The following is a 26,591-nucleotide window of genomic DNA, read 5'->3' as shown; positions in this document are numbered from 1 at the left end:
CTAGGACTAATTTTGCCCACTAGACTTGCCAGCTCTCCAAACCCTTACTAGTGCCAATGAACTTTCTTGAAGAGCAATATGTAACGTTTCTCTTTTTAATGAAACCTCCGAACTTCTCTTTGCTCTTTAGACATACTGAAGACCACCTGGCCTATGTGTGTATCCCAAATTGCAAATATTTTCCCAAATAAAACATTAAATTTAGAGATTCAGCTCTAGATTTTTGACTTTGACAATCTTCTTCCTCATCCTCATTTTGTGTATGGCCATCCTGGTGGCCGCCATTCTTCTCTTCCTGCTCCTCTTCCTCATCATCTGTTTCTGATAGCTGACCCTTTGGTTGGAGTCTTAGAATACTACTACAAATAATACATCTTTCAGAAGTTCTCTCTCAGGTTATGTATATATTTTTTATTATTATCTTGAGACAGTCTTGCTGTGTCACCCAGGCTGGAGTGCAGTGTGTGATATCAGCTCACTGCAACCTCAGCCTCCCAGGTTCAAGTGATTATCCTGCCTCAGCCTCATGAGTAGCTCAGCTTACAGGTGTGTGTCTCCACACCCAGCTAATTCTTTATTTTAGTAGAGACAGGGTTTCGTCATGTTGGACAAGCTGGTCTTGAACTCCTGACCTCAAGTGATCCACCTGCCTTGGCTTCCCAAAATATTGGGATTACAGGGGTGAGCCACCGCACCCGCCCTATTTTTAAATTTCGAAGTGCATTAATGAATGCAGTTGTATCTAAATTAAAGTGCCTCATACAAAAATTGAGGAATAACCTTACCGTTTTCTCCAAGTATTCACCATCATGTTTGGATATGTCCCTCTCTCTGGGCTAAAAAGAATGTTTAATAAAAAGCTAAAGAATGCTGCCCTCCAGGCTGCTTCTACTGCTGTTCACCTAGAAGCCAGAAAAAGGAACAAACAGTGACCCTTGGAGCTTATTATTTTTGTGAAGAAACTGCAGATGAAAGCTTTATACTTTTTTTGAGTGGGTAAATAATTTATCTTGGAATAAAGACTTAGACAAAAAGAGATAAGAGGAATACACAGTTACAGACTTCAAAAACAGATATTTTTCACATCAATTTAGTGGACAATTATCCAAATATATTAAAGACTGTGTAATAATATGGGAATATATTTATGATGGATTAAAGAGTGGAAAAGACATAATGTAAAATTACATGTATTTGATGAAAACAATGTACAAAATACACCACAGGAGAATATATGCATAGTTGATGAGTTATGTAAGGATGATGTTTCTAATTTAGCTGTAGTGTCTTCAGAGAACACGATTTGCATGAACGTGGTTATTTGTTATTTGTTGAGAACTGCATGGGCTCTATGCAGTCGTCAGGGTTTTTTTGGTTTGGTTTGGTTTGGTTTTTTGCTTTTTTTTTGTTTTTTTGATACAGAGTCTCACTCTGTCACCCAGACTGGAGTGCAATGGTGTAGTTTCGGCTCACTGCAACCTCCACCTCCTGGGTTCAAGGGATTCTCCTGCCTCTGCCTCCTGTAGCTGGGACTACAGGCACGCACCATCACACCCAGCCAATTTTTGTATTTTTAGTATAAACGAGGTTTCACTATGTTGGCCAGGCTGGTCTCGAACTCCTGAACTTGTGATCCACCTTCCTCAGCCTCTCAAAGAGCTGGGATTACAGGCATGAGCTGCTGCATCTGGCCTAGTGGTCAGGTTTTATAAATATTCTATGTGTGCTTAGAAAAAACATGCATTTACTATGGGGTACAGGGTCCTTTCTCTATGCAACTATTAGATGAAGCTTGTTAATTGTGCTCAAATCTTCTATATCTATACCAATTTTTAATCTGATGTAGAACATTATGATGGTATCTTACATCTTCCCCTATGATTGCGGGTTTGTTTTTTCTGTTTCATGTTTGCTTTCCCTTTTTTGCAGCTATGTTATTCAATTTATACAAGTTTAAAACTATCACAGTTTCTTGATTAATTGTTCCTTTCATTATTATGTATTATCTCTCTTTATGCCTAGAAAAATTTTTTTTGGCTCAAACTGTATTTCCCCTTGCTACCAATACAAGTGCTCCTCGGCTTACAATGCAAACCCACCGTAAGTTAATATAATAACTCAGCGGTCAGCTGAGAAGCATACCAGATTCCTATCATTTCTGCACCATCATAAAGTTGAAAAATTAGGTCAAACTCCTGTAAGTTGCAGACCATCTATATGGGTACACCAATGTTTTGTGAGTAGTTGCTTGCTATGAATTTTCCATTTTTTTGCTTTCACTCTTTCTGCAGTTTTATGTTTTCGAAGTCTCTGTTATAAACAAGACATGGCTGAGTCTTTCACATCATAAGTTTAGTCCATTTTCTTTTGTTTTTATTGCAGATAGATCTGGAAATTTTTTTGTCTTATATTGTACTCTTTATTTGTAGTCATTTTTCTATACTTTTTCTCCTTCCTTTGAGTTATCGATAACTTTAAATTACTGATTTGAGATCTTTTTTTTTTCTTTCTCATATATGCATAAAAAGCTACAAATTTTGTCCTAAGCTTTTCTTTAACTGCATCCTCTAAATCCCGATATGTGGTATTTTCATTTTCATTCTGTCCAAAATATATCTGATATAGAACTTGAATCCAGAGTATATAAATCTTATAATTTATTAATAAGACAGCCTAATTAAAATTGGGCAAAAAGATTTGAATAGAAGATGTAAGAATGGCTAATAGGCACATGAAAAGATGCTCAATATCTTAGTCATTAGGGAATTGCAAATTAAAACCACAGTAATAGCACTTCACACCCACTAGGATGGCTGTAAACAAAAAGATAAGCAATAGTAAGAGCTGGCAAGGATGTGGAGAAACTGAAACGCTCATACGTTATTGGTGGAAATATGAAGTCATATAGCCACTTTGAAAAGTGTGGCAACTTCTGAAATCTAAATGTAAATTGCCGTGTAACCCAGCAGTTTCACTCCTTGATATATATGCAAGACACATGAAAATATGTATCCACACAGAGACTTGTATATCAGTGTTCAAACTAGCATTATTCATCAATGCTAAAAAATGGAAACAACCCAAATATTCATCATATTCATCAAACATTGAATGGATGAAGAACATTCGGTATGCTAGGATAGTGGAATATTACTTAGCAGTAAAAAGAAAGGAACTACTGTACATGCTACACATGAACAACCCTCAAAAAAATATGAATTGAAAAAAGCTATATAATGAAGACTGTATATTGTAGGATTTCATTCATCTGAAAAGCCTATAAAAAACAAATCTATAGGCAGGCACAGTGGCTTACACCTGTAATCCCAGCATTTTGGGAGGCCGAGACAGGCAGATCATGAGGTCAAGAGATCAAGACCATGCTGGCCAACATGGTAAAATCCCATCTCTACTAAAAATTAAAAAAAAAATTAGCTGGGTGTGGGGATGTGCGCCTGTAGTCCCCAGCTACTTGGGAGGCTGAGGCAAGAGAACTGCTTGAACCCAGGAGATGGAGGTTGCAGTGAGCTGAGATTGCACTGCTGCACTCCAGTCTGGTAACAGAGCAAGGCTCTGTCTCAAAACAAACAAACAAATAAACCCACAAATCTATAGAGACAGAAAGCAAACCACTGGTTTCCTGGGGTTGGGAGTGGAAATGGGATTGACTGCAAATGGCATGAGGGATCTTTGAGGGTTGATGGAAATTATGATAATGGGTATGGAATTCTATAAATGTCCTAAAAATCATTGAATTGAATTGCATACATAAAATGGATAAATTTAGTGGTATTATACCTCAATAAAGCTGTTATTTTTGGAAATAAAAACAGTGAACTAGACTAGCTCTGCATTTTTAAAAGAAATTTCTTATATTTTGTGCCTAGATGACCAGTATTACACTCAAGAAACTAATGGACATAGAAAAATTAAATGTACCTCAAAACACTCAAGATGAATACAGAAGTCTTCAGTAGTCAACGTCATGGCCATTCCAGAGAGAAAAGATCTAAGTTCAGTGCCTCGAACTTTGTTGCCTTCCATGAAAGGAAGCTGGAATGAGCTTTGCCCCGGTGACACTCTTCCTTGTCACTGATTAACTAACTCTATAGAAAGGTTAATCTGCCAACACCCTGCTCTGCCTGGAGAGACATCTGGCCAAGTTCTGGTGAGCAGAAAAAATGTCTACTCGTTACCACCAAGCTGCTAGTGATAGTTACCTGGAACTTCTAAAAGAGGCTACCAAGCGAGATCTAAATCTTTCGGATGAAGATGGCATGACTCCCGCTCTCTTAGCAGCCTACCATGGGAACTTGGAAGCCCTAGAGATAATCTGCAGTAGAGGGTAAGTTCAACCCAATGGTTTCAGTTGGAAACAGTGTTCATGGTAGCTTTTTGCAGACAGCAGCAAGAGGCAGGGATGTCAGTACAAATACTTTATCCCTCTTCTATATTGTCTAAATGATTGGCTTTTTAGAGAAAGGGAGAAAACTATACCTAGAGAGGCTCTCTTTTCTCACTGAGGACTGGCACTATGGGAGTGGCTCATCCCTTAGTCACAATCAGAGGAGAGATTCTGAACTGTAAGGCATTGTCTGTGTGGAGAAGAGGGGAGATATTTTAATTCTATGCCTTTAAAAATGGTTTTCATGAAATTTAAATAGTTCACTCTTTTAAAAGAGGCCACTGTTTTACTTGGTTTTAAGTTGTCAAATTTGGTTGGAACAAATGACATGTTTTTAGTTTATTTTTTCATCTATGCCATTAAAATTCCAGTCTTTTATTAACCTTCAATCCCAGTACAAGCACATGATTTATTTTTTTATTTTTTGTTTTTGACACAGAGTCTTGCTCTTCTGAATGGAGTTGCTGGCTCTACAAAGAATCTTTAGCCTACCTTGACTCTGTTACTTCTTTGGCCAGTGGAGACACACACACACACACCCACCCTCCCACCTACCCACCCACCCACCTACCCATCTCCTTGCCCAGATTTTAATGAAGTAAGCTACCTCTTCTGCTTGTTCTGTTATCAGAGGGCTAGATTGTGTTGGCAACTGTGACTCAAGAAGAGTAAGGAAAGAAAAAAGGACAATGTAAATAAAGGAACCAAGTGAATCCAATTAAACACCTATTTATTCAGTATCTGTTATGTGCCAGCCATTTTGCTAGCCACTGGCACACTGTGATCAGAAAGATAGCCACAATCCCTGTCATGGTGTTCAGGTTTGAGAGGGGAAGACAAGACATCTATGATATTTGTGTGTGTGTGTGTGTGTGTGTGTGTGTGTGTGTGTGTGTGTTTGCTTTGAGACAGGGTCTCCCTCTATCACCCAGGCTGGAGTGCAATGTTGTGATCATAGCTCACTGCAGCCTTGAGCCCCGGGCTCAAGTGATCCTCCCACCTGATCCTCCTGATTAGCTGGGACTAGAGGTGTGCACCACCATGCCCAGCACTTTTTGTATTTTTTATAGTGATGGGGTTTTACCATGTTGCCCAGGATGGTCTTGAACTTATGAGCTCAAGTGATCTGACAGCCTTGGCCTCCAAAAGTGCTGGGATTACAGATGTGAGCCACTGTGCCTGGCTTATCTGTGATGTTTGTTACAAAAAGGGAAATAGAGGGCACTAAGTAACATAGGCATCTACCTCAATCTCAGGGGTGAGGGAAGGCTTCCCTAAGGGAAAAGCATTTAAGCTGGGATTAGGAAAATGAAAACAAGTTGGCCAAATGAAAGAGTGTTTTCCCTTATACAGAACACTACATTCTGAGAAGTAGAGAAGCTGAATATGGATGGACATGGCTCAAGTCCCCTCAACTGGGGACAGGCAAGTCCCCAAGAGATAAGACCAGATCACAGAGAGCCTTGTCAACTCTGATAAGGACTTTATCCTAAGGGTCCAGGAAGCCATGTCTTGGGTTTATGCAGGGAAGCCACCAGAGTAGATTTGTGTTTACAAAGCTCAGGTAGATGGATAATGGTTGGAGAGAATGTTTGGGGCTGTTTTAATGGTCGAGATGAGTTGGACTAGGATAGTGATAGTGGGAATGGGAAAATGTGGTTGGCTTTGAGTGGCAGTTTGGATCTAGAATCAATTATGATTGACTGGATGTGGGCAGATGAAGGAAAAGGAGGGTTAAGGACCCAGGATTTGGATGTTGACACTCTGTATTAAAACAGGGGACATTTAGGAAGTCAGAAGAACCCAGGATTGGGAGAATTCCTAAGTGTAAGATGGAATGAGAAGTGAGTGAAGCAGATCTTCCCGTCTCTGTTGCCTGATTTAAGACTTCCTTTTCTCAGACACATCAATCCCCATCAGCCAGCCTTCTCCAGCTGCCTCACCTCTTCTTCTGCTCAGCCTAGGGTTCCCCAACTTTCTCCGTCTACTGAAAGTTTACTTCCTTCCACAAACTGCAAGATATTGGTTACTTTAAAATCAATGTATTAGTCTATTCTTGCACTGCTCTAAGGAAATACCTACACTTTGGTAATTTATAAAGAAAAGAGGTTTAATTGGCTCATAGTTCTGCAGGCTGCACAGGAAGCATATTGGCTTCTGCTTTGGGGAGGCTTCAGGAAGCTTCTAATCATGGCAGAAGGAAAAGGCATATCTCACATGGTAGGAGCAAGAGCTAGAGGAGCGAGGCAGGGAGGTAAAAACAGATCTAATGAGAATTCACTATCATGAGGACAGTACCAAGGGGGATTCCGGTCCTAAACCATTCATGAGAAATTCACCACCGTGATCCAACCACCTCTCACCTGTCCCTACCTCCAACATGGGGGATTACAATTTGATTTGAGATTTGTTACCCCCAGATCTCACAGATCCAGACCATATCAATCAGTGGGTTTGTCCTCCTAGAAGAGGGTTTAGGGGTCTTCTCTGTAAGCACAGAGCTCTTGTTCCATTTGAGGACCATTTTGAATAGTAATGGTTAGGTGTTCTCTCTCTCTCTCCTTTGAAAGCCTGAAATATCCTGTCACAGTAAGTGTTCTGCTGGTCTTTTATTTTTATTTTTACTAGAGACAAGGTCTTGCTTTGTTGCCCAGGCTGGTCTCAAAGTCTTGAGCTCAAATAATCCTCCTACCTTAGCTTCCCAAAGTATTGAGATTATAGATGTGAGCCACAGCACTCAGCCGTATTCTGCTAGTCTTTAATTACAAAAGTAACATGAACTGAACCCAGAAGATTAAACCACACATATGCACACAACATTTGAAGAAAAAATGTCCTATAATGCCATGCTACTAGGATTTATATAGTTGTCTCTATATAAAACACAGTGTGTATAAATACATGTCAATATTCTTCTATAAATTTCAGGGACTTTGTAGGACTCTAGTCAACAAATACATTTCTTAGCCAGCACCTCTCTTGGACACCTAGTTTGTTTTCCCTAGTTTGAATAGTGCTGTGATGACTATCCTTGTACATATATCTTTACTGATGTTTTCTTCCTTTGTTTATTTATTTATTTTTTGAGACACAGTTTTGCTCTTGTTGCCCAGGCTGGAGTGCAATGGCACGATCTTGGCTTACTGCAACCTCCGCCTCCTGTCTCAGCCTCCCAAGTAGCTTAGATTACAGGCATGTGCTACCACACTCAGCTGTTTTTGTTTTTGTTTTTTGTATTTAGTAGAGACGAGGGTTTCACCATGTTAGGCTAGTGGCCAACTCCTGACCTCAGGTGATCCACATGCCTCAGTTTCCCAAAGTGCTGGGATTACAGGCATGCACCTCTGCACTCAGCTGACATTTTCTTTCTTTCTTTCTTTCTTTTTTTTTAAGATGGAGTCTCGCTGTCACTCAGGCTGGAGTGTGGTGGCACGATCTCGGCTCATTGCAACCTCCCCCTCCTGGGTTCAGGCAGTTCTCCTGCCTCAGCTTCCTGAGTAGCTGGGACTACAGGCATGTGCCACCACACCTAGCTAAATTTTGTATTTTTAGTAGAGATGGGGTTTCACCATGTTGGCCAGGCTAGTCTCGAACTCCTGACCTCAGGTGATCTGCCCACCTTGGCCTTCCAAAGTGCTGGGATTACAGGGGTGAGCCACTGGGTGCGGCCACATTTTCTTGAGAATAAGTTCTCCAAAGTGAAATTTCTAGATCAATTGGCATTTATGTTAGTCCATTTGTACTGCTATAACAGAATGCCTTAGACTAGGTAATTTATGAAAACCAGAAATTTATTTCTTACAGTTCTGGCAGCTGGGACTTCCAAGATCAAGGCACCAGTAGGACTGGTGTCTGATGAGAGCCCTGTCTCCGCTTCCAAGATGGTGCCTTGTTATTGGATCCTCTGGCTGTGTCCTCACATGGAGGAAGGGAAGGAAGGGGCAAAAAGAAAAAAAAAAAAGGCAAATTCCTTGTGTCAAGACCTTTTTTAAAGGTACCTAACCCCATTCATGAGGGCAGAGTCCTCATGACTCAATCACCTCCTAAAGGCCATACTGCTTAACACTGTTACACTTAGGATTAAGTTTCAACATGAATTCTGGAGGGGATGCAAACATTCAAACCATAGTAGCATCTGTGCAATTGAAAGACTGTGTGTGTGTGTAAATAGACATGTTGTCCTTCAGAAAGTGAGTACCCATTTTGGCCAGTATGATAGATCCAAAATGATAGATCAGGCTAGGTGCCGTGGATCATGCCTGTAATCCCAGCACTTTGGGAGGCCAAGGCGAGGGGATCACTTGAAACCAAGAGTTCAAGACCAGCCTGCTAACATGGCAAAACCTCATCTTTACTAAAAATCCAAAATTAGCATGCTGTGGTGGTACATGCCTGTAATGCCAGCGACTCAGGAGGCTGAGGCACAAATTGCTCCTGAATCCCTTGAACCTAGGTGGCAGAGGTTGCAGTGAGCCGAGATCAGGCCACCGCACTCCAGCCTGGGCAACAGAGTTAGACTCTGTCTCAAACAAAACAAAAACAAAATGCTGTATCAGTGTGGCTTTAATGTTCTTTTCTTTGGTTACTGATGAGGTTGAAAATTCTTTTTATACTTGAATTGGCCATTTGAATGCCACTTCTGTGAACTGCATGTTTATAACCTTATTCCACTTTTATATTGGAGTTTCAACATTTCTTTGATTTATAAAAATGCTTTTTAAGGTTAACAATATCAATTCTTTGTCATATAGGTTACAACTATTTTACAATACACAATTTCTATTTTTGACAGGTATTTTAAATATAAATATGAACATTATATATACTTAAGTATATATAAGTCTTCAATCTTTGTTGTGTGATTCTGACTTTGAGACCATGCCTCAATATTGACTGATAATTTAGTGCTTTTTTTAGTTTCCTTTTTTATTTTAAAAATTTTATATATAATTTGTTTAAGATCTGAAATTATGATCTAACTCTGCATTCTCCAAGCAGCTACCCATTTGTTCCAATACAATTAGTTGTTGTAATCTATCTTTTTCTCCACTAATTTGACATGGTAACGTAATTTCTTTCAATATGATAAAAATATCCAGCTTCCTGTTGGCTTATATTAATATTTATTAAACACTGGCTATGGGTGCAAATACTCTTTTAACGTTGCTTTTCCTAGTCCTTCCTTCTGAACTCCGGTTTTCTCACAGGTTCTAGTACATTTCAGATTTGTTTTCTCGTCCTCAAAAGTATTTGAGATCTGCTGTGTTGAATAGGCCTGATGTAGGCTAAAAAAAAATTAAAAAAAAAAAAGTCTTGTGAGGATTTTCATAGGTGATCTCCCTTTTAGACCATAGACAATCCTCGGAACCAGTGTCTGGTCAAATTTCCAATTAGATTTAAGGAAACTGAAAAGGGAAGAAAATTACCATCTCACACCAGTCAGAATGGCTGTTATAACATCAAAAAATAACAGATGTTGGTGAGGTTGAGGAGAAAAGGGAACACTTATACACTGTTAGTGGGAGTGTAAATTTGTTCAACCATTGTGGAAAGCAGTGTGACAATTCCTCCACAAGCTAAAAGCAGAACTACCCTTCGAGCCAGCAATCTTATTATTGGGTATATACCCAAAGGAATATAAATCATTCTACTCTAAGGACACATGCATGGCTCATGCCTGTAATTCCAACACTTGGGGATGCTGAGGCAGGTGGATCATTTGAGGTCAGGAGTTCAAGCCCAGCCTGATCAACATGTTGAGACTTCATCTCTACTAAAAGAAAAATGCAAAAACTTAACTGGGCATGGTGGCACACACCTGTAATTCCAGCTACTCAGGAGGCTGAGGCACAAGAATTGCTTGAACCCACAAGGAGGTTGCAGTGAGCCAAGATCATGCCACTGCACTCCAGCCTGGGCAACAGAGTGAGACTCCATCTTAAAAAAAAAAAAAAAAAAAAAAAAAAACCCACACACACATAGGCACCTGAATGTTCTTTGGTTCATTGCAGCACTATTCACAATAGCAAAGACATGGAATCAGTCTAAATGTCCATCAATGACAGATTAAATAAAGAAAATGTGGTATATACACACCATGGAATAGTATGCAGTTGAAAAATAATGAGATCACATCTTTTGTTGGAACATGGATGGAGATGGAAGTCATTATTCTTAGAAAACTAATGTAGGAACAGAAAACCAAGTACCACATATTCTTACTTATAAGTGGGAGGTAAATGATGAGAATACATTGGCTTAGTGCCTGGGTGGCAAAATAGTCTGTACAACAAAACCTCGCAACACCAGTTTACCTATATAACAAACCTGCACATGTAACCTCCCAAACTTGAAATTAAAAAAAGAAAATTAAAAATTGAATTTAGAAGCTAATCAACTACTGAAGTTCATTCCAGTCTGATGATTTCAGAGTTTAATCTGTCATTACCTGATAGACAAATCCTATAGCAACCATCAATATAAAAACTCTGGCTTTGTTAGAAAACTATATTCCTTTCTTTTTAAAATTTAAAGATGGAAAGTGATCATTACATGTATTTTTCTGCACTAGGAAGCATAATGGCCCAATTACAAAAAAATTCATTTTACTGTAAAGTGTATGAAATTTCTTGGTTTCATTTTTTAAACAGAAACTAGACATTTTCCCCAGATTATTCTTTTTTTTTTTTTTTTTTCTTTGAGATGGAGTCTCTCTCTTGTCCCCAGCCTGGAGTGGAATGGCAGGATCTTGGCTCACTGTAACCTCTTAGGTTCAAGTAATTCTCCTGCCTCAGCCTCCTGAATAGCTGAGACTACAGATAACTGCCACCATACCCCGCTAATTTTTGTAATTTTAGTAGAGACGGGGTTTCACCATGTTGGCCAGGCTGATCTAAATTTTTTCTTTTTTTTTTTTTTTTTTTTTTTGAGCTGGAGTCTTGCTCTGTAGCCCAGGCCGGAGTGCAGTGGTGTGATCTCGGCTCACTGCAACCTCTGCTCCCGGGTCCCAGTTCAAGCAAATTATTTATTTACTTATTTTTTAAGACCGAGTCTTGCTGTCACCCAGGCTGGAATGCACTGGCACAATTCCAGCCTAGAATGACAGGTTATCACCATTCTCCCTAGTTATCACTATTCTACTTTCTGCTTCGAGACTTTTTTAGATTCCCCATATAAGTGAGATCATGTGGTATTCTTCTTTCTGTGCCTTTTTTCACTTAACATACTGTCCTCCAGCCTCATCCGTGTTGCTGAAAATGGCAGGATTTCTTTGTTTCTTAAGACTGGATAGTATTCCATTGTGTGGAGCCACTACATTTTATTTATCCGTTCTTCCACTAATGGACACAGGTTGATGCCGTAATATATTTAATCAGTTGACTATTCATGATGCTTAATTTGAATCCAGTCTTTTTCCTGTTATAAGTAAGGTTGGAGGGAACATTCTTGTTCATTCATCTTTGCACAAAGATCTGATATTTCTTTCCTTAGGACAGATTCCTAAAGGTAGAATTGTAGATTCAAAAGGTTGCCTCATTTTAAAGACTTTTTGTATGTATTGTGCCAGGAAATTTGAACCACTTTCTGCTTCTTCCAGCAGTATTTCTTTCCCCATACTCCTGCCAAAACCAAGTATTACTATTCTTTTTAATCGTTGCCTATCTGATTGGCAAATGGCAGAGTATTGTTTTAATTTGCATTTCTTTGATTATTAGCGAGTCCAAATATTTCTTTCTATGCAGAAAAACATTTTTGAAAGAAGAGTTGTTTTCTTAGAACTTCATAAAAAATCAACTTCAGGAGAAGAAATTGGAATGGAACAGATGCTCAGAGTAATTTAAGCAAATTGCCTACTTAGTGACAATAGGGCTAAGCCAGCTTTAAAAATTATTGCCCAAATGTACTCATCTACCAAAAACCAAGGGGAAAATGGATTATTTTAAAATCTCTTTGGTGAGTTTCTGTTTTGGGGGGAAAAGGGAGAATAGAAAAACCCTTAGCTCAAGAAAACTACAGAGCATCAATGTTGAACTCCGATTATCAAACAAGGGAGACCAGTGTGTGACCTGGGCAGATACATGCAATGGTTCTATCAATAATTGTGAACAATGACAAGTATGGAGTTTAGAAGGACTCCATACAACTTGTCTGTGGAAAATGTTTTCATTTAAATCATATATCAGTTTGGAAATGTATCTGTAAATAGAAGTTTTGCAAGTTGAAATCACTTAAAGCCACTAGGAAAACCCAGAAATTGTCTTACTGACAGTGTCATCTGGAATTTTGCATTTGAAATTTTCTCAAAAGAAGACCCGCCTTTGGGGTCACCTCAGGTTTACTATTCTTTCTTCTGTCTTGAAGGCATCATTTAAGATTCAGTGAAATGAGTGCAGCCATAAGAAAAGAATGAGATCATGTCCTTTACAGGGCCATGGATGAAGCTGGAAGCCATCATTCTCAGCAAACTAACACAGGAACAGAAAACCAAACAACCAAATACTGCATGCTCAAACTCAAAAGTGGGAGTTGAACCAGGAGAAAACATGGACACAGGAAGGAGAACATCACACACTGGGGCCTGTCAGGGAGTGGGGGGCAAAGGGAGGGACAGCATTAGGACAAATACCTAATGCATGAAGGGCTTAAAACCTAGATGACAGGTTGACAGGTGCAGCAAACCACCATGGCACATGTATGCCTATGTTACAAACCTGCACATTCTGCACCTGTATTCTAGAACTTAAAGCAAAATTTTTTAAAAAGTCAATGAAATGGGAAAATTCCATCACTCTATGGTCTTAAACATCTACATTTATCCCAGACATCTTAGCACCTTTCTGCATTCCTACTGCAGCTCATTCCTCTTAATAATTTTGTTTTCAACTTATCCAATTCAAGGATAACTTCAGGCATCTTTAATCAGTATGTTTCTGTTTCTGTTTATAGTAACATCTTAAGTAATGATGTCTTAGTAACATCGTGTTTTACAATCTTTCTTTGATGTCTAGGATACTTAAGGAGTCTTTTACCTCTAGTGGTTATTTAAAACAAAAAGTGAAACCACATGTTTGGGGGTGAGGCACTGCAGTCTCTTAAGATGCGGGTCTGTGCCAAAGTTGAAGGGTCTCCTTTCATCCCTAACAATCAAATCAGGCTGACTGACCAGAACCTTCTGGAAAGTGGCTTCCCAGCAAAACTGTGTTACTTAATATTTGCTTTCCTTAGATTCAATTTCATTTTCCACTCTTTTCCCTTACCCTCAAGTCCCTGCACTCTGGTCACGCTGATCTATACTCCTGGTTCTCCAAATATGCCTTGTAATATCAGCCATCTGTGCCTCTGCTCACACTGTTCTCTCTGCTCAGAAGGAGGTTACCGGTTGCCAGCTTATGGGCTGGAGCTAGTCCACAAATGTGTTTTATTTGGACTTTACTATATTTTTCTTTTAAATTTGAGCCAACACTTAAAAATCACAAAATTTCAGATGAAATTCTGGATTTGTGGCTTCATTTGAAAAAACGGGAGCACTGGCAATGTCATTTCTGCTTTTACCCAAGGTAGCTGAGCTGTGGCTGTCCTTTCTAGATGGGTTATGTATTCAACTGTGACTTTGTTCAAAGAACAAACTTGGCCCCATTCAGTCACTTACATGACGGGTGGCTTCTTTGGGTTGGGGTCAAGACTTCTGCTGGGACATGTGGATGACACAAAGATGAAAGAGACACAGGCTTTGCCCTCTGGGGCATATTATACAACTAAGGAGACAGAGCATAAATATTTGTCAAATTCAGACTATAAGTGATTTATTTTTATTTTTATTTTTATTTGAGACAGAGTCTCTTTCTGTTGCCCAGGCTGGAGTGCAGTGGCACAATCTCAGCTCACTGCAATCTCCACCTCCCAGGTTCAAGCCATTCTCTTGCCTCAGCCTCCCGAGTAGCTGGGATTACAAGTGCTCACCACCATGCCCAGCTAATTTTTGTAGTTTTAGTAGAGATGGGGTTTCACCATGTTGAACAGGCTGGTCTCAAACTCCTGACCTCAAGCAATCCACTGGCCTCAGCCTCCCAAAGTGCTGATGCCAGCTCACCTGGCCTATAAGTGATTTAAAAAACCCACAACAGTTATGCTCCAGGAATTTACTAGTTGAATATGAGGAAAAATAAATACATGAAATTAAGGATTACAAGTTTGAGGGCAAGAGGATGGATAATAAGCAAGCTTTATTCAATATTTACTATGTGCCAAGCAGTTTTCTAATGCTTTATGTAAATTAACTTATTTAATTCACATAACTCTGTGAATAGGTAATAGTATTATCTTCAATTTACAGATGAGGAAACCAAGTCCTAGAAAAGTTAAGCTTGAGGCCGTGTAGCTGGTAAAATGGGCTTTTCCTGTGTTATTCTAGGATGTATTGTGTTGGAAACATACGACTTGTAGACCAGCCTGATCCAAAGCATGCTGCCTATCACCCTTGGGCAAATCAGGGAGCTTAATTAAACTCCCTGAGTCTTATTTTGATTCTTGCCTGCCTTCTCTAAGAGGGATATTGTGATGGTTGATGGCAAAGAATGTGAAAGTGCTTCTTTGTAACTAACAAGCACCAAAGAGCTAGGGATTCTTATGGAGCAACTAAAAATCTGATTTATCAAAGTATAGGACACTGGTTGGATCATGTAAACCGGTGAAGTTCTTTTCAATCTGTAGTGAGCCTACAAATCACCTGTGGATATTGCTAAAGTGTAGATTCTGATTCAGTAAGTCTGGCTTGGGATCCTTCTGTACTTCTAACAAACTCACAGATGATGATTCTGCTGCTGGTCTGGAGACCAAACTTTGAGAAACCAGGAACTAATAGAAGGGTCATGGTGCACTAACAGGTCATTTGGAAGGGTGTTGATCTTCCCTTCTGTATCTGTCCTCTACTTCCTGGGAATGTTACAAGGACTTCTTAGACTCACTGTCCTCTTTCCATGGGGCCAGCCTGGCCAGAGTCTAATGAGATTCTGATTTTGGAGTCTAGAGCAAAGGAAGGACCCCTTAATATCTGTATTATCAGAGTTCTCAGCAGTGGAGTGTGGCTCTGGCCATCGTTACAAAGAGTCACTCGATATGAACAGACACTTGTCAAAAGAAGACATTTATGCAACCAACAAACGTATAAAAAAAACTCATCATCACTGGTCATTAGAGAAATGCAAATCAAAACCACATTGAGATACCATCTCACGCCAGTTAGAATGGTGATCAAACAATCAGAAGATAACAGATGCTGGAGAGGATGTGGAGAAATAGGAATGCTTTTACACTGTTGGTGGGAATGTAAATTAGTTCAACCACTGTGGAAGACACTGTGGCGATTCCTCAAGGATCTAGAAATAGAAATACCATTTGACCCAGCAATCCCATTACTAGGTCTATACCCAAAGGATTATAAATCATTTATTATGTAAATACATGCACACACATATTCACTGTGGCACTGTTCACAACGTCAAAGACTTACAACCAACCCAGATGCTCATCAATGATAGACTGAATAAAGAAAATGTGGCACATACACACCATGGAATACTATGTAGCCATAAAAAAGGATGCATTCATGTCCTTGCAGGAACATGGATGAAGCTGGAAACCATCATTCTCAGCAAACTGACGCAAGAACAGAAAACCAAACACCACATGTTCTCACTTATAAGTGAGTGTTGAACAATGAGAACGCATGGACACAGGGAGGGGAACATTACACACTGGGGCCTGTCAGGGAATGAGGGGCTAAGAGAGGGATAGCATTAGCAGAAATACCTAATGTAGATGATGGGTTGATTGGTGTAGCAAACCACCATGGCATGTGTATACCTATGTAATCTGCATGTTCTGCACATATGCCCCAGAACCTAAAGTATAAAAATTTTTGAAAAGTTACTCAACTTTTCATCTGTGCGTGTTTGTAACCCAAGTCTTCATAGAAGAGGAGGGTTTGCTGCCTTGGGCAGGACTCCAGTAGGTTTTCATTCATTCCACCAGTACTGAAGCACCTGCTGTGTCCCTGTTCTGTGCCAGGCATTGCTCTCTGACCTTAATCTAATAGTATCCCCAATTCCACCATAAACTCTTGTAGGACACACTTATATGAACCTGCAGTCAGGTTCGGAAGTAAGTTGAGGAATAAATAGCAATGTAATACCCTTTTCGTGAATAATGTTTATAACACACTATTTGCTACCTCCCCAACATCCATTTCTTTTTTCTTTCCTGCTGATGGGGTCTGAGTTTGGTTCAGTTATTTATTTCCTCACATGTGACTCAACTCAGGAGGGTAGCAGTGGCATGCTGGAACCAGCTTGTCAGGAGTTATTGCTAAATTTTAGAAAGTTTGACATAGTTAAGCATAGCCATTCTTTTTTACTTTGTATTTATTTTTATTAAAATAGTTTTTAATGGAGACAGGTCTTGCTAGGTTTCCCAGGTTGGTTTTGAACTCCTGGCCTCAAACAAATCTCTCATCTCAGCCTCCCAGTGCTGGGATTACAGGCATGAGCCACTAAGCCTAGACTTTTTTTTTTTTTTTAATATGGGGTCTTGTTGTGTTGCTCAGGCTGTAGTACAGTGATGCCTTAATAGCTTACGGTAACCTTGAGCTCCTGAGAACATAGCCATTCTTAAAAATAAAATTACAGGCTGGGTGTGGTGGCTCACAACTGTAATCCCAGCACTTTGGGAGGCTGAGGCAGGTGGATTACTTGAGGTCAGGAGTTCCAGACAAGCCTGATCAACATGGTGAAATCCTATCTCTACTAAAAATACAAAAATTAGCTGGGTGCAGTAGCAGGTTCCTGTAATCCCAGGTACTCGGGAGGCTGAGGCAGAAGAATTGCTTAAATCTGGGAGGCGGAGGTTGCAGTGAGCTGAGATTATGCCATTGTACTCCAGCCTAGGTGACAGGGCAAGACTTTGTCTCAAAAAAAAATTATGCAAACTTATAATTTACCAAATTATATTAAAAAGATAACACAAAACTCTCACATCCTACTTTTAATACATTTCACTGTTACCTATGCTCTTAAGATTATTCATGTCAATTATATCTACATGGTGGAAATAACTGATAATGATATGCTACTGCGTATCTCTTCCAAACTCCGTGTCCAGTGATGTCACATTGGTAGCTTGAAATTTGCCATGGTAGATGTATTTACACCACAGAAATTGGCACATGCTGTAGAATTTTGATTTTATTATTTCCTTCATGAGCCATTGAACAATCCTATCCCTAGTTTCAGGGCAAAAGCTAATTGATTTAACTTAAACACAATACTGTATTTCCCTTCTTTTAGGCATGTGACCCAGTGCTGGCCAACGATACAAGAAAGTTGTTTGGAGAATTTCTTAGTTTTTTTGTTTGTTTTGTTTGTTTGTTTGTTTTTGCTCCTAAAAAGGAGATACAGCCAGGCGCAGTGGCTGACACCTGTAATACCAACACTTTGGGAGGCCAAGGTGAGTGGATGGCTTGAGTCCAGGAGTCTGCCACCAGCCTGGGCAACATGGCGAAACCCTCTCGCCAAACTTTCGCTAGGTGTGATGGTGCACACCTGTAGTCTCAGCCACTTGGGAGGCTGAGTGGGGAGAATCACCTGAGCCTGGGAGGTCAAGGCTGCAATGAGCTATGATCACACCATTCCACTCCAGCCTGGGTAACACAGTCAGAACCTATCTCAAGACAAGAGACAAACAAAAAGGAGGCACAAGGTGGAAATGGAGATGGGCTCTGTTTCTGGTCATGTGGTCTCAGGATGGGATGGTTGTAGGACAGCTGGACCGGCAATCAGTATCTTCTAACAACAAGTCAGGATGAACATGTTTGCATTGACATGCCTTTTGTTCTTTATTTTTGTTTTGATTTTTTGGACCCATGTTCAGAGAAAAAGAGTCAAACACGTATATATATATATATATATATTTTTTTTTTTTGTATTTTCTCTTCTAGAGGGGACCCTGATAGGTGTGACATCTGGGGAAACACTCCTCTACATTTTGCAGCCTCCAATGGCCATGCCTACTGTGTCTCATTCCTGGTCAACTTTGGTGCCAACATCTTTGCCCTGGATAATGACTTACAGACTCCACTGGAGGCTGCTGCCAGCAGGGAGCAGAATGAATGTGTTGCTCTCCTGGACAAGGCTGCCACTGCCCAGAACATCATGAACCCCAAGAAGGTTGCCAGGCTGAAGGAGCAGGCTCAGAAGAATGCCAGGAGACAGATCAAAGAGTGTGAGAGGCTCCAGGAGAAGCACCAAAATAAGATGGCCCGTACCTACAGCAAGGAGGAATCTGGGACTCTCTCTTCCTCCAGGGGCACCTTCTCCAGGTCATCTCCTTCAAATGCTTCTGCTCCTGGCACATTCGGGTCACTATCTAAGGGTATCAAAGACACTTTCAAGATCAAGTTCAAGAAGAACAAAGATACAGCAGAACAGGTGGGGAAGGAAGGCAGAAGTGGGCAGAGGAATGTGATGGAAGTGTTCAGAGAGGAAGAGGAAGACTCCTTCTCAGGGGACTTCAAAGAGAAGCTCCAGTTGTCAGCAGAGGAGGACAGCAGTGTACACCATGAATCCATTCTCAATCGTCCAGGTCTAGGAAATATTGTTTTTAAAAGGAACAGGATATCAAGTCCTGAAGACATCTCAGATAGCAAGATGGAGTTGGGTTTTAAACTGCCCAGTGAATTGCTTCAAAGACAAGGAGCAGCAGCGGTTGATGAGGACACAGCTGATGAAGAGGGAGAGAAAATCGGCCTCAAAGATGATCTGCCCTGGGATGAGGATGAAGTGGAGTGGGAGGAAGACGTGGTTGATGCCACACCCCTGGAAGTGTTCTTGTTGTCTCAGCACCTGGAAGAATTCCTGCCTATCTTTATGAGAGAGCAGATTGATCTAGAAGCTCTGCTGCTCTGCTCTGATGAGGACCTTCAGAGCATACAAATGCAGCTGGGTCCCAGGAAGAAAGTTCTGAATGCTATCAACAGGAGGAAGCACGTGCTACAACAGCCTGGGCAGCTGACTGACACCAGCCTGTGATGGAGAGCCTTGGCAGGCAGCATTGGGGTGATGCTTTGGCCCGCTGGTCGCACTCCAGGCAGCACTCCCTCTCTACCCAATGCCAGGTCACTGGGAATGGATTCTAGGGCATTTGAGATGCCTCCCTGAGAGAGAGGCCCAAACTTTACTCTGGGAGGTAGACTATGCCTATCCAAATAAATCAGCATGAGAAACTTGAGGAGACTTCGTAACAAGAAAATGGCATTTCTCTTCAGTTTTATACATATGTATAATTTTTTTTTTTTAGTTGAGGGTCTTACTCTCTTACCCAGGCCAGGGTGCAATGGTATGATCATAATTCACTGTATTCTCGACTTTCTGGACTCAAGTGATCCTTCCACCTCAGCCTCCCAAGTAGCTGGGACTACAGGTGTGCACCCCCACACCTGGCTTATTTTGTATGTTTTAGTAGAGTTGGGGTCTTGCCATGTTGCCTAGGCTGGTCTCAAACTCCTGGCCTCAAGCAGTCCTCCCAAAACACTGGGATTACAGGCATGAACCACTGTACCCAGCCTATATTTTTGATACTTTTGAATAAAGAAAGGGTCATATGCATGACAGGAAAATGAAAGAAACTTTCTTTAATTATCTATGGATTTAAAATTATAATCTCATCACATTATCCTGCTGCCTGCTTTCTGATGTGTATAACCTGGGGATTATAAGTCTTTTTCTGTCCTGAGCTCTATGACTTTGCCTAGTGGTAGAGACTAAAGCTATTCCCTGGCCTGAGGCTTGATGTCCAACTTAAATGCATCTAACCCTTTAACAAATATGTACTTGTTTACAAGTAATGGAAATGAGTCTATAATACTCCTGCCTGAGAATAGAGACAGAGTCGTAGTGGGGAAAGTGAAGAAAGAAATAGAATACAGGGTACCTGTTGTGGACTGAATTGTGTCAAATTCATATGTTGTAGCTCTGACTCCTAATGTGACTGTATTTGGAAATAGGACCTTTAAAGAAAGTGATTGGCCGGGCGCGGTGGCTCACGCCTGTAATCCCAGCACTTTGGGAGGCCAAGGTGGGTGGATCACGAGGTCAAGAGATCGAGACCATCCTGGTCAACATGGTGAAACCCCGTGTCTACTAAAAATACAAAAAATTAGCTGGGCATGGTGGCGCATGCCTGTAATCCCAGCTACTCAGGAGGCTGAGGCAGGAGAATTGCCTGAACCCAGGAGGCAGAGGTTGCGGTGAGCCGAGATCGCGCCATTGCACTCCAGCCTGGGTAACAAGAGCGAAACTCCGTCTCAAAAAAATAAAAAAAAAAAGTGATTAAGGTTAAATGAAGTCATAACAACAAGACCCTAATCCCGAAGGACTGGTGGCCTTTTATGTTTTCTTTTTTTCTTTTTGAGATGGAGCCTTGATCTGTCGCCCAGGCTGGAGTGCAGTGGTGCAATCTCAGCTCACTGCAACCTCTGCCTCCCAGGTTCCAGCTATTTTCATGCCTTAGCCTCCTGAGTAGCTGGGATTTCAGGCATGCACCACCATGCCTGGCTAATTTTTTGTATTTTTAGTAGAGACGGCATTGGCCAGGCTGGTCTCAACCTCCTAACCTCCGGTGACTCAGCTGTCTTGGCCTCCGAGAGTGCTGGGATTACACGTGTGAGCTACTGCACCTGGCCTAGGACTGGTGTCCTTCTAAGAGGAAGAGACATGTAGGTGGAAGGCATGCAGAGAGGCCACGTGAGGACACAGTGAGAACCTCAGGCAGCCGTCTGCAAGCCAAGGAGAGGGGCCTCAGGAGAAACCAACCCCGCCAACACCTTGATCTTGGACTTCCAGCCTCCGAAGGTGTGAAAAAATAAACTTCTGTTCTTGAAGGCACCCAGTCTGTGGCGTTTTGTTACAGCAGTTGTAGCAGAATAACATAGTCCTAAGTAAGAGGGTGAGGGAGGAGACCAAGAAGGATACAGGAAAAAAAGTGTCTGGCCAACTGATGAGTTATTTAAGGGTAAACACCCACTGAAACTTAAAAAAGGAAAAAAAAATCTAAGTTCTTTGGAGGGAAGATTTAATCATAAAAGGAAACTCCACATCTTCATTCTTATTATGTATGTATGGTTTATTTACTGTTGTCTGTCACATTGCCGCATATCTGAATATGTGTAGGTTCCATGACAGAAACTGACAACACCTGACTCATGCCTGAAATCCCAGCACTTTGCAAGGCCAAGGTGGGCAGATCACCTGAAATCAGGAGCTCGAGACCAGCCTGGCCAACAGTGCAGACACCTGTTGCTACTAAAAAGACAAAAATTAGCTGTGCGTAATGGCGTATGCCTATAATCCCAGCTACTTGGGAGGCTGAAGCAGGAGAATTGCTTGAACCCAAGAAGCAGAGGTTGCAGTGAGCCAAGATCATGCCACCGCACTCTAGCCCGGGCAACAAGAGTGAGACTCCGTCTCCGAAAAAAGAAACTGACAACAACTGCTGCTGACGTTTATTCAGTGGCAATCCCAAATTTGAACTGAAACCCCACTGAGTAGCTAAGCTTCATTAGCTTTCTACAGCCTGACTTATATCAAGTGGAATTTACTGTTGATTCTGGATATAATACAGAAACAGCTGTTTATATTCAGCTTGCTCTCTAATGCACATCTGTTTGGGTTACTCCAAGAGGCATCGCGGAGGAGTCAAGCTTAGGGAGGATACAAATGCTCAAATCTGATGAACAATTGGCTCATTCTCCCTCAACGGATAAATTCAGAAACCTTGTTAGTCATTGAATAAATGCATTGCATTAGGGGATGATTATGTTTACAAATACCATATTTTGTTCTGGAATAAACTGAAGTTGTGCTCGCCTTCATTAATGGGCACAGAAGCTGTTGGCAAATAGCGCTCAAAAAATGTTTGTATCTGAGCCTGCCACTATTATATTTCATCATCATAGATGCCAGGATCTTCTCTTCACCCACTGCCCGAAATCTGCCTAATGAGATACTTGCTCCACCTCCTGCCCTTGCTGCATAATAGCAAGAGAGCCATCACTTAGATTGGTAGAAATGACCTTGAACACTGACTCTCATCCCTTTTTGGGAGAAGTTTGCCACTAGGGGTCTCTTGAAGTATCTTTATGCTCATGTTGGGGGTTCTATTATTTTATGATTGACAGAATTAATAGGTGAGCATTCTCCTAAGTTCTCAGCATCAAGGATATAACCTCTTGATGCTGAGAACTTCCCATCACAGAGTATTGTTACATAATAAAAAAAGTTTCCACCATGTTATAAGAGGTTATCAGTGTTCTAAGAATTCCATATCTTTCCAACTAAATACCAGCTACAGGGGCCTAAGAGAAGATGCCAGAGCAATATAAAGGCCTTGATGGGCGACAAAGACAAGAGGATTATGAGCTAGGATGGGTTTCAAGTACTCACTGATCTCAAACCTCCATCTCTTAAACTAGATGTTTAGAATAGCTCAATCCAATAATAGGTGATTGCCCCTACCACCTCCCTTTTCTCCTCCATGTAGCTTGGAATAAAAGTCAACAAAAGGGAAAAGCAGTTGGGAGCATTTTACTGAAGAGAGTTTGAGAAGTTATGTTGTGGTAAATGTGTGTTGTGCTTATATTTCAGGCCATTGTGTAAATCAGGTCAGTTATATGCCCATAATTCCTAAGTCCAAGTCAGCCCAGACCATTGCTTTGGGCACCAAATCCAGATAAGCCCAAGTCTTACCTGACATCTCTCATGTCTCACAAGTACCCCAAACTCGTGTCCAGGACTGAACCCATTTTCTTCCAAGTTGGCAGTTCTCAACCTGGGTGATTTTGCCCTTTGTCTCCTAGAGGACATCTGACAATGTCTGGAATCATTTTTGATTGCCAAGATAGGGGAACAGTGGTGCAACGGACATACGTTGGGTAGAAACAGGGGGTGCTAAACATCCTAGAATGTGTAGGACAGCCCACCACAACAATGAATTATGCAGACCCAAACAGTGATTGTGCTCAGTTTCAGCTGCATTGAAACACACACTCTAAATCTCCATTTTTCATAAATGGAAAATTTAACCCAGTACTTCTTTTTATCACCCAGTTGGTCACCAGGCCCTTTCAACTTTTCAGTTTGTCTCAAAGCTAAATTCTCTTGATGTTTGCAAGATGACCTATTGGTTCATGCTCCCAACCGTCACTCACTGAATTGTTGTAAGTATCCTTATCTGTCTTTAATTCATTCTCCACAAGGCTGGTTGAGTCATGCAATCTTTTTAATATGCAAGGCTCCTGTCACTTTCTACCTTCCCATTACTTTTCTTTCTTTCTTTCTTTCTTTCTTTTTTGAGACAGAGTTTCACTCTTGTTGCCCAGGCTGGAGTGCAATGGCATGATCTCGGCTCACCGCAACTTCTGCCTCCTGGGTTCAAGCAATTCTCCTGTTTCAGCCTGCCAAGCAGCTCGGATTACAGGCATGTGCCACCACGCCTGGCTAAATTTGTGTTTTTAGTAAAGACGGGGTTTCTCCATGTTGGTCAGGCTGGTCTCGAACTCCCGACCTCAGGTAGCCTCCCCAAGTGTTAGGATTACAGGCATGAGCCACCACACTCGGCCCCTGTTGCTTTTCAAACTCTCACCACCACACAGGAGACCCTCATGATTAAAGAGCGCTATTCTCTCCTCCAAACCTCTGGTCCCATCTCTGACCATTCCTCTCCCTGTCCCCTAATTTCAGCTATATTAGATTTCTGGTGGCTTCCTGAATACATGCCTCCCACATGCCTGTGTCTTAGTACACCTTCACCCCTCTGCCTGGAAAAGCCTTCCTCCATGCAGCCACCCTCACTGGGAGACATAGCCTGTCTCTCTGCCCCTAGTCTGGGTTGAGTAACTTCCCATCTTTGCAAGCTGTCTTCTGTTTGCCTATCCAGAACTTCTCTCTACTATTTTCCATCCTACTTTGTGTCCCAGGTGGTTGGCCTCTGGACTGCATCAAAGAACTCCCTTGCCCTTAGGATCCTGGTTGGGTTTGGCCAATGGGAGGTACTAACAAGAGACCAGACAGTGGAAGGAAGGAAGAAAGATTGAGGCATTTATTCCATCTGTTTCTTCCATTCAGGGAAGCAGCTGCCTTCATCTAAGCTCGCATCTCCCATCTGGCAGCCCTCTGCAATAGCTGGAGTTGTTTCTGGGTTTCACTAACCACTCTTTCAAGCTTAGCAGTGGTAGCAATTTCCTACTATTGCTAACCCTGGGTTGCTTCTTCCTAAACAGTCTCTTTATTAAATTCTCTTCAATCACGCCTTTTGAGTTTGGCGTCTACAGATGGTTCCCAACTTACGATGGTTCAACTTAAGATTTTTTTACTTTACAATAGTGTGAAAGGGATACGCATTCAGTAGAAACTGGTAAGATACTCTCTCTGGATGCTGGGCAGAGGCAGTGAGCCACAGCTCCCAATCAGCCACGTGAACATCCAGGGTAATCAATTGATAGTGTACAGTGTTACCAGGTGATTTTGCCCAAATATTTTAAATGCATTTTTGACACATTTCCCCACCTTTTTTTTTTTTTTTTTTTTTGAGACAGAGTCTCCTTCTGTTGCCCAGGCTGGAGTGCAGTGGCATGATCTTGGCTCACAGCACTTCACTTCACTTCCTGGGTTCAGGCAATTCTTCTGCCTCAGCCTCCTATGCAGCTGGGATTACAGACATGCACAACCATGCCCAGGCTAATTTTTGTATTTTTAGTAGAAATGGGGTTTTGCCACGTTGGTCAGGCTGGTCTTGAATTCCTGTGATCCTTGTGATCCACCTGCCTTGGACTCCCAAAATGCTGGGATTACAGGTGCGAGCCACTGCGCCCAGCCCCAACTTTTTTTTGAGACAGGGTCTCGATCTGTCCCCAAGGCTGGAATGCACTGGAGCAAGCTCGGCTCACTGCAGCCTCTGCCTCCCAGGTTCAAGTGATTCTCCTGCCTCAGCCTCCCAGGTAGCCGGACTACAGGCACATGCCACCACACCCAACTAAGTTTTGTATTTTTAGTATAGCCGGGGATTCACCATGTTGCCCAGGCTGGTCTTGAATTCCTGACCACAGGTGATGCTCCTGCCTCAGCCTCCCAAACTGCTGGGATTACAGGCATGAACCACTGTGCCTGGACACATATTTCCAACTTTGGTGGATTTACTGAGACAGGACTGCATCACAAGTCAAGGAATATCTGCATTTCCTGCAGGGACCCTGAACCATGTTCGCGTAACACCAAATAACTGAACTGTAATTTTTAAAAAATATCTGTCTTCTCTTCGGGAGTGCGTTCTCTGGGGCTGAGGACTACTTTTCTGTTGTATCTTAGTATCCTAGCACAGGGTTATGGTAGGGGCTCTTGTGAAAAGAATGAAAGAAAAAATATATGAATATTCTCATAATTCCACACTCTTCTCTATACATCCTTTAGGGTGATGACCATTAGGCTTCCTCAGAAAGACTCCATAGTCATTTGACATATGCGGAATCAGGTCATGTGGGTGTTTTATATCAGCACAAAGGTCCCTGTACAGACAGCCTGGCAAATATGATAAACTTTTGGCTAAGCCACCTGGAGCATGAAGAGTCCTTGCCAGGAGGAGTATGGGCAGGAAAACAGAGCCAAGTATGCTTTGCTGCTGACTTATCTGAAAACCAGCCTTGGAGTAGCGATAAGGGAAGGGGTGGGGTGAGGCTACAGTCAGAGTGGGATTTGGACAGGGCCTTTGGCAGGACAAAGACAACACAGTTCTGCTAGTGATTCGGGGTTAGTAGGGGGTGTCTGGAGAAAGCATCTCTGTACCTCAGTTTCCCTATCTATAAGTTGAAGATCGACTAGATGATCCTTAATGGCCCTTTAAACACAGATAATGTAGTGGATATCTGTAGATTTTGCCTTTCAACTATCCAATCCTCTTTTTGGTAAGAGACACCTTCCCTCTGTCAGCTCATGTGAGCAGATAGACTGATTGTACTTCTGACTTCAAGGATGGGCATGTGGTCCAGGCCTGGATAGCCAGAGCATCCAATCCCCCTGGACAATGTGATGGTTCAGGGATAGGTACAAGGCTTGAGCCTGGCCAGAGTGTTCCATCTCTTTAAGAG

At 41.6% G+C, this 26,591-nt stretch overlaps 1 protein-coding gene across 1 annotated transcript in view; it reads left to right on the top strand.

Annotated features, from left to right (window-relative positions):
- The window catches only part of ANKS4B (ankyrin repeat and sterile alpha motif domain containing 4B), a 43,217-nt gene extending 18,178 nt beyond the window's left edge, over nt 1–25,039 (top strand). The window contains exons 2-3 of the mRNA XM_010340768.2: nt 3,888–4,345; nt 18,396–25,039. Coding sequence (XP_010339070.1) covers nt 4,182–4,345; nt 18,396–19,485 — 1,254 coding nt within the window. The 5' untranslated portion in view covers nt 3,888–4,181 and the 3' untranslated portion in view covers nt 19,486–25,039. The remainder of the gene's footprint in view (nt 1–3,887; nt 4,346–18,395) is intronic.
- The last annotated feature ends 1,552 nt before the right edge of the window (nt 25,040–26,591 follow it).

The sequence above is a fragment of the Saimiri boliviensis genome, chromosome 12, assembly GCF_048565385.1.
Source record: "Saimiri boliviensis isolate mSaiBol1 chromosome 12, mSaiBol1.pri, whole genome shotgun sequence".
Taxonomy (NCBI): Eukaryota; Metazoa; Chordata; class Mammalia; order Primates; family Cebidae; genus Saimiri; species Saimiri boliviensis.
This window is presented reverse-complemented; position numbering and strand designations above follow the sequence as displayed.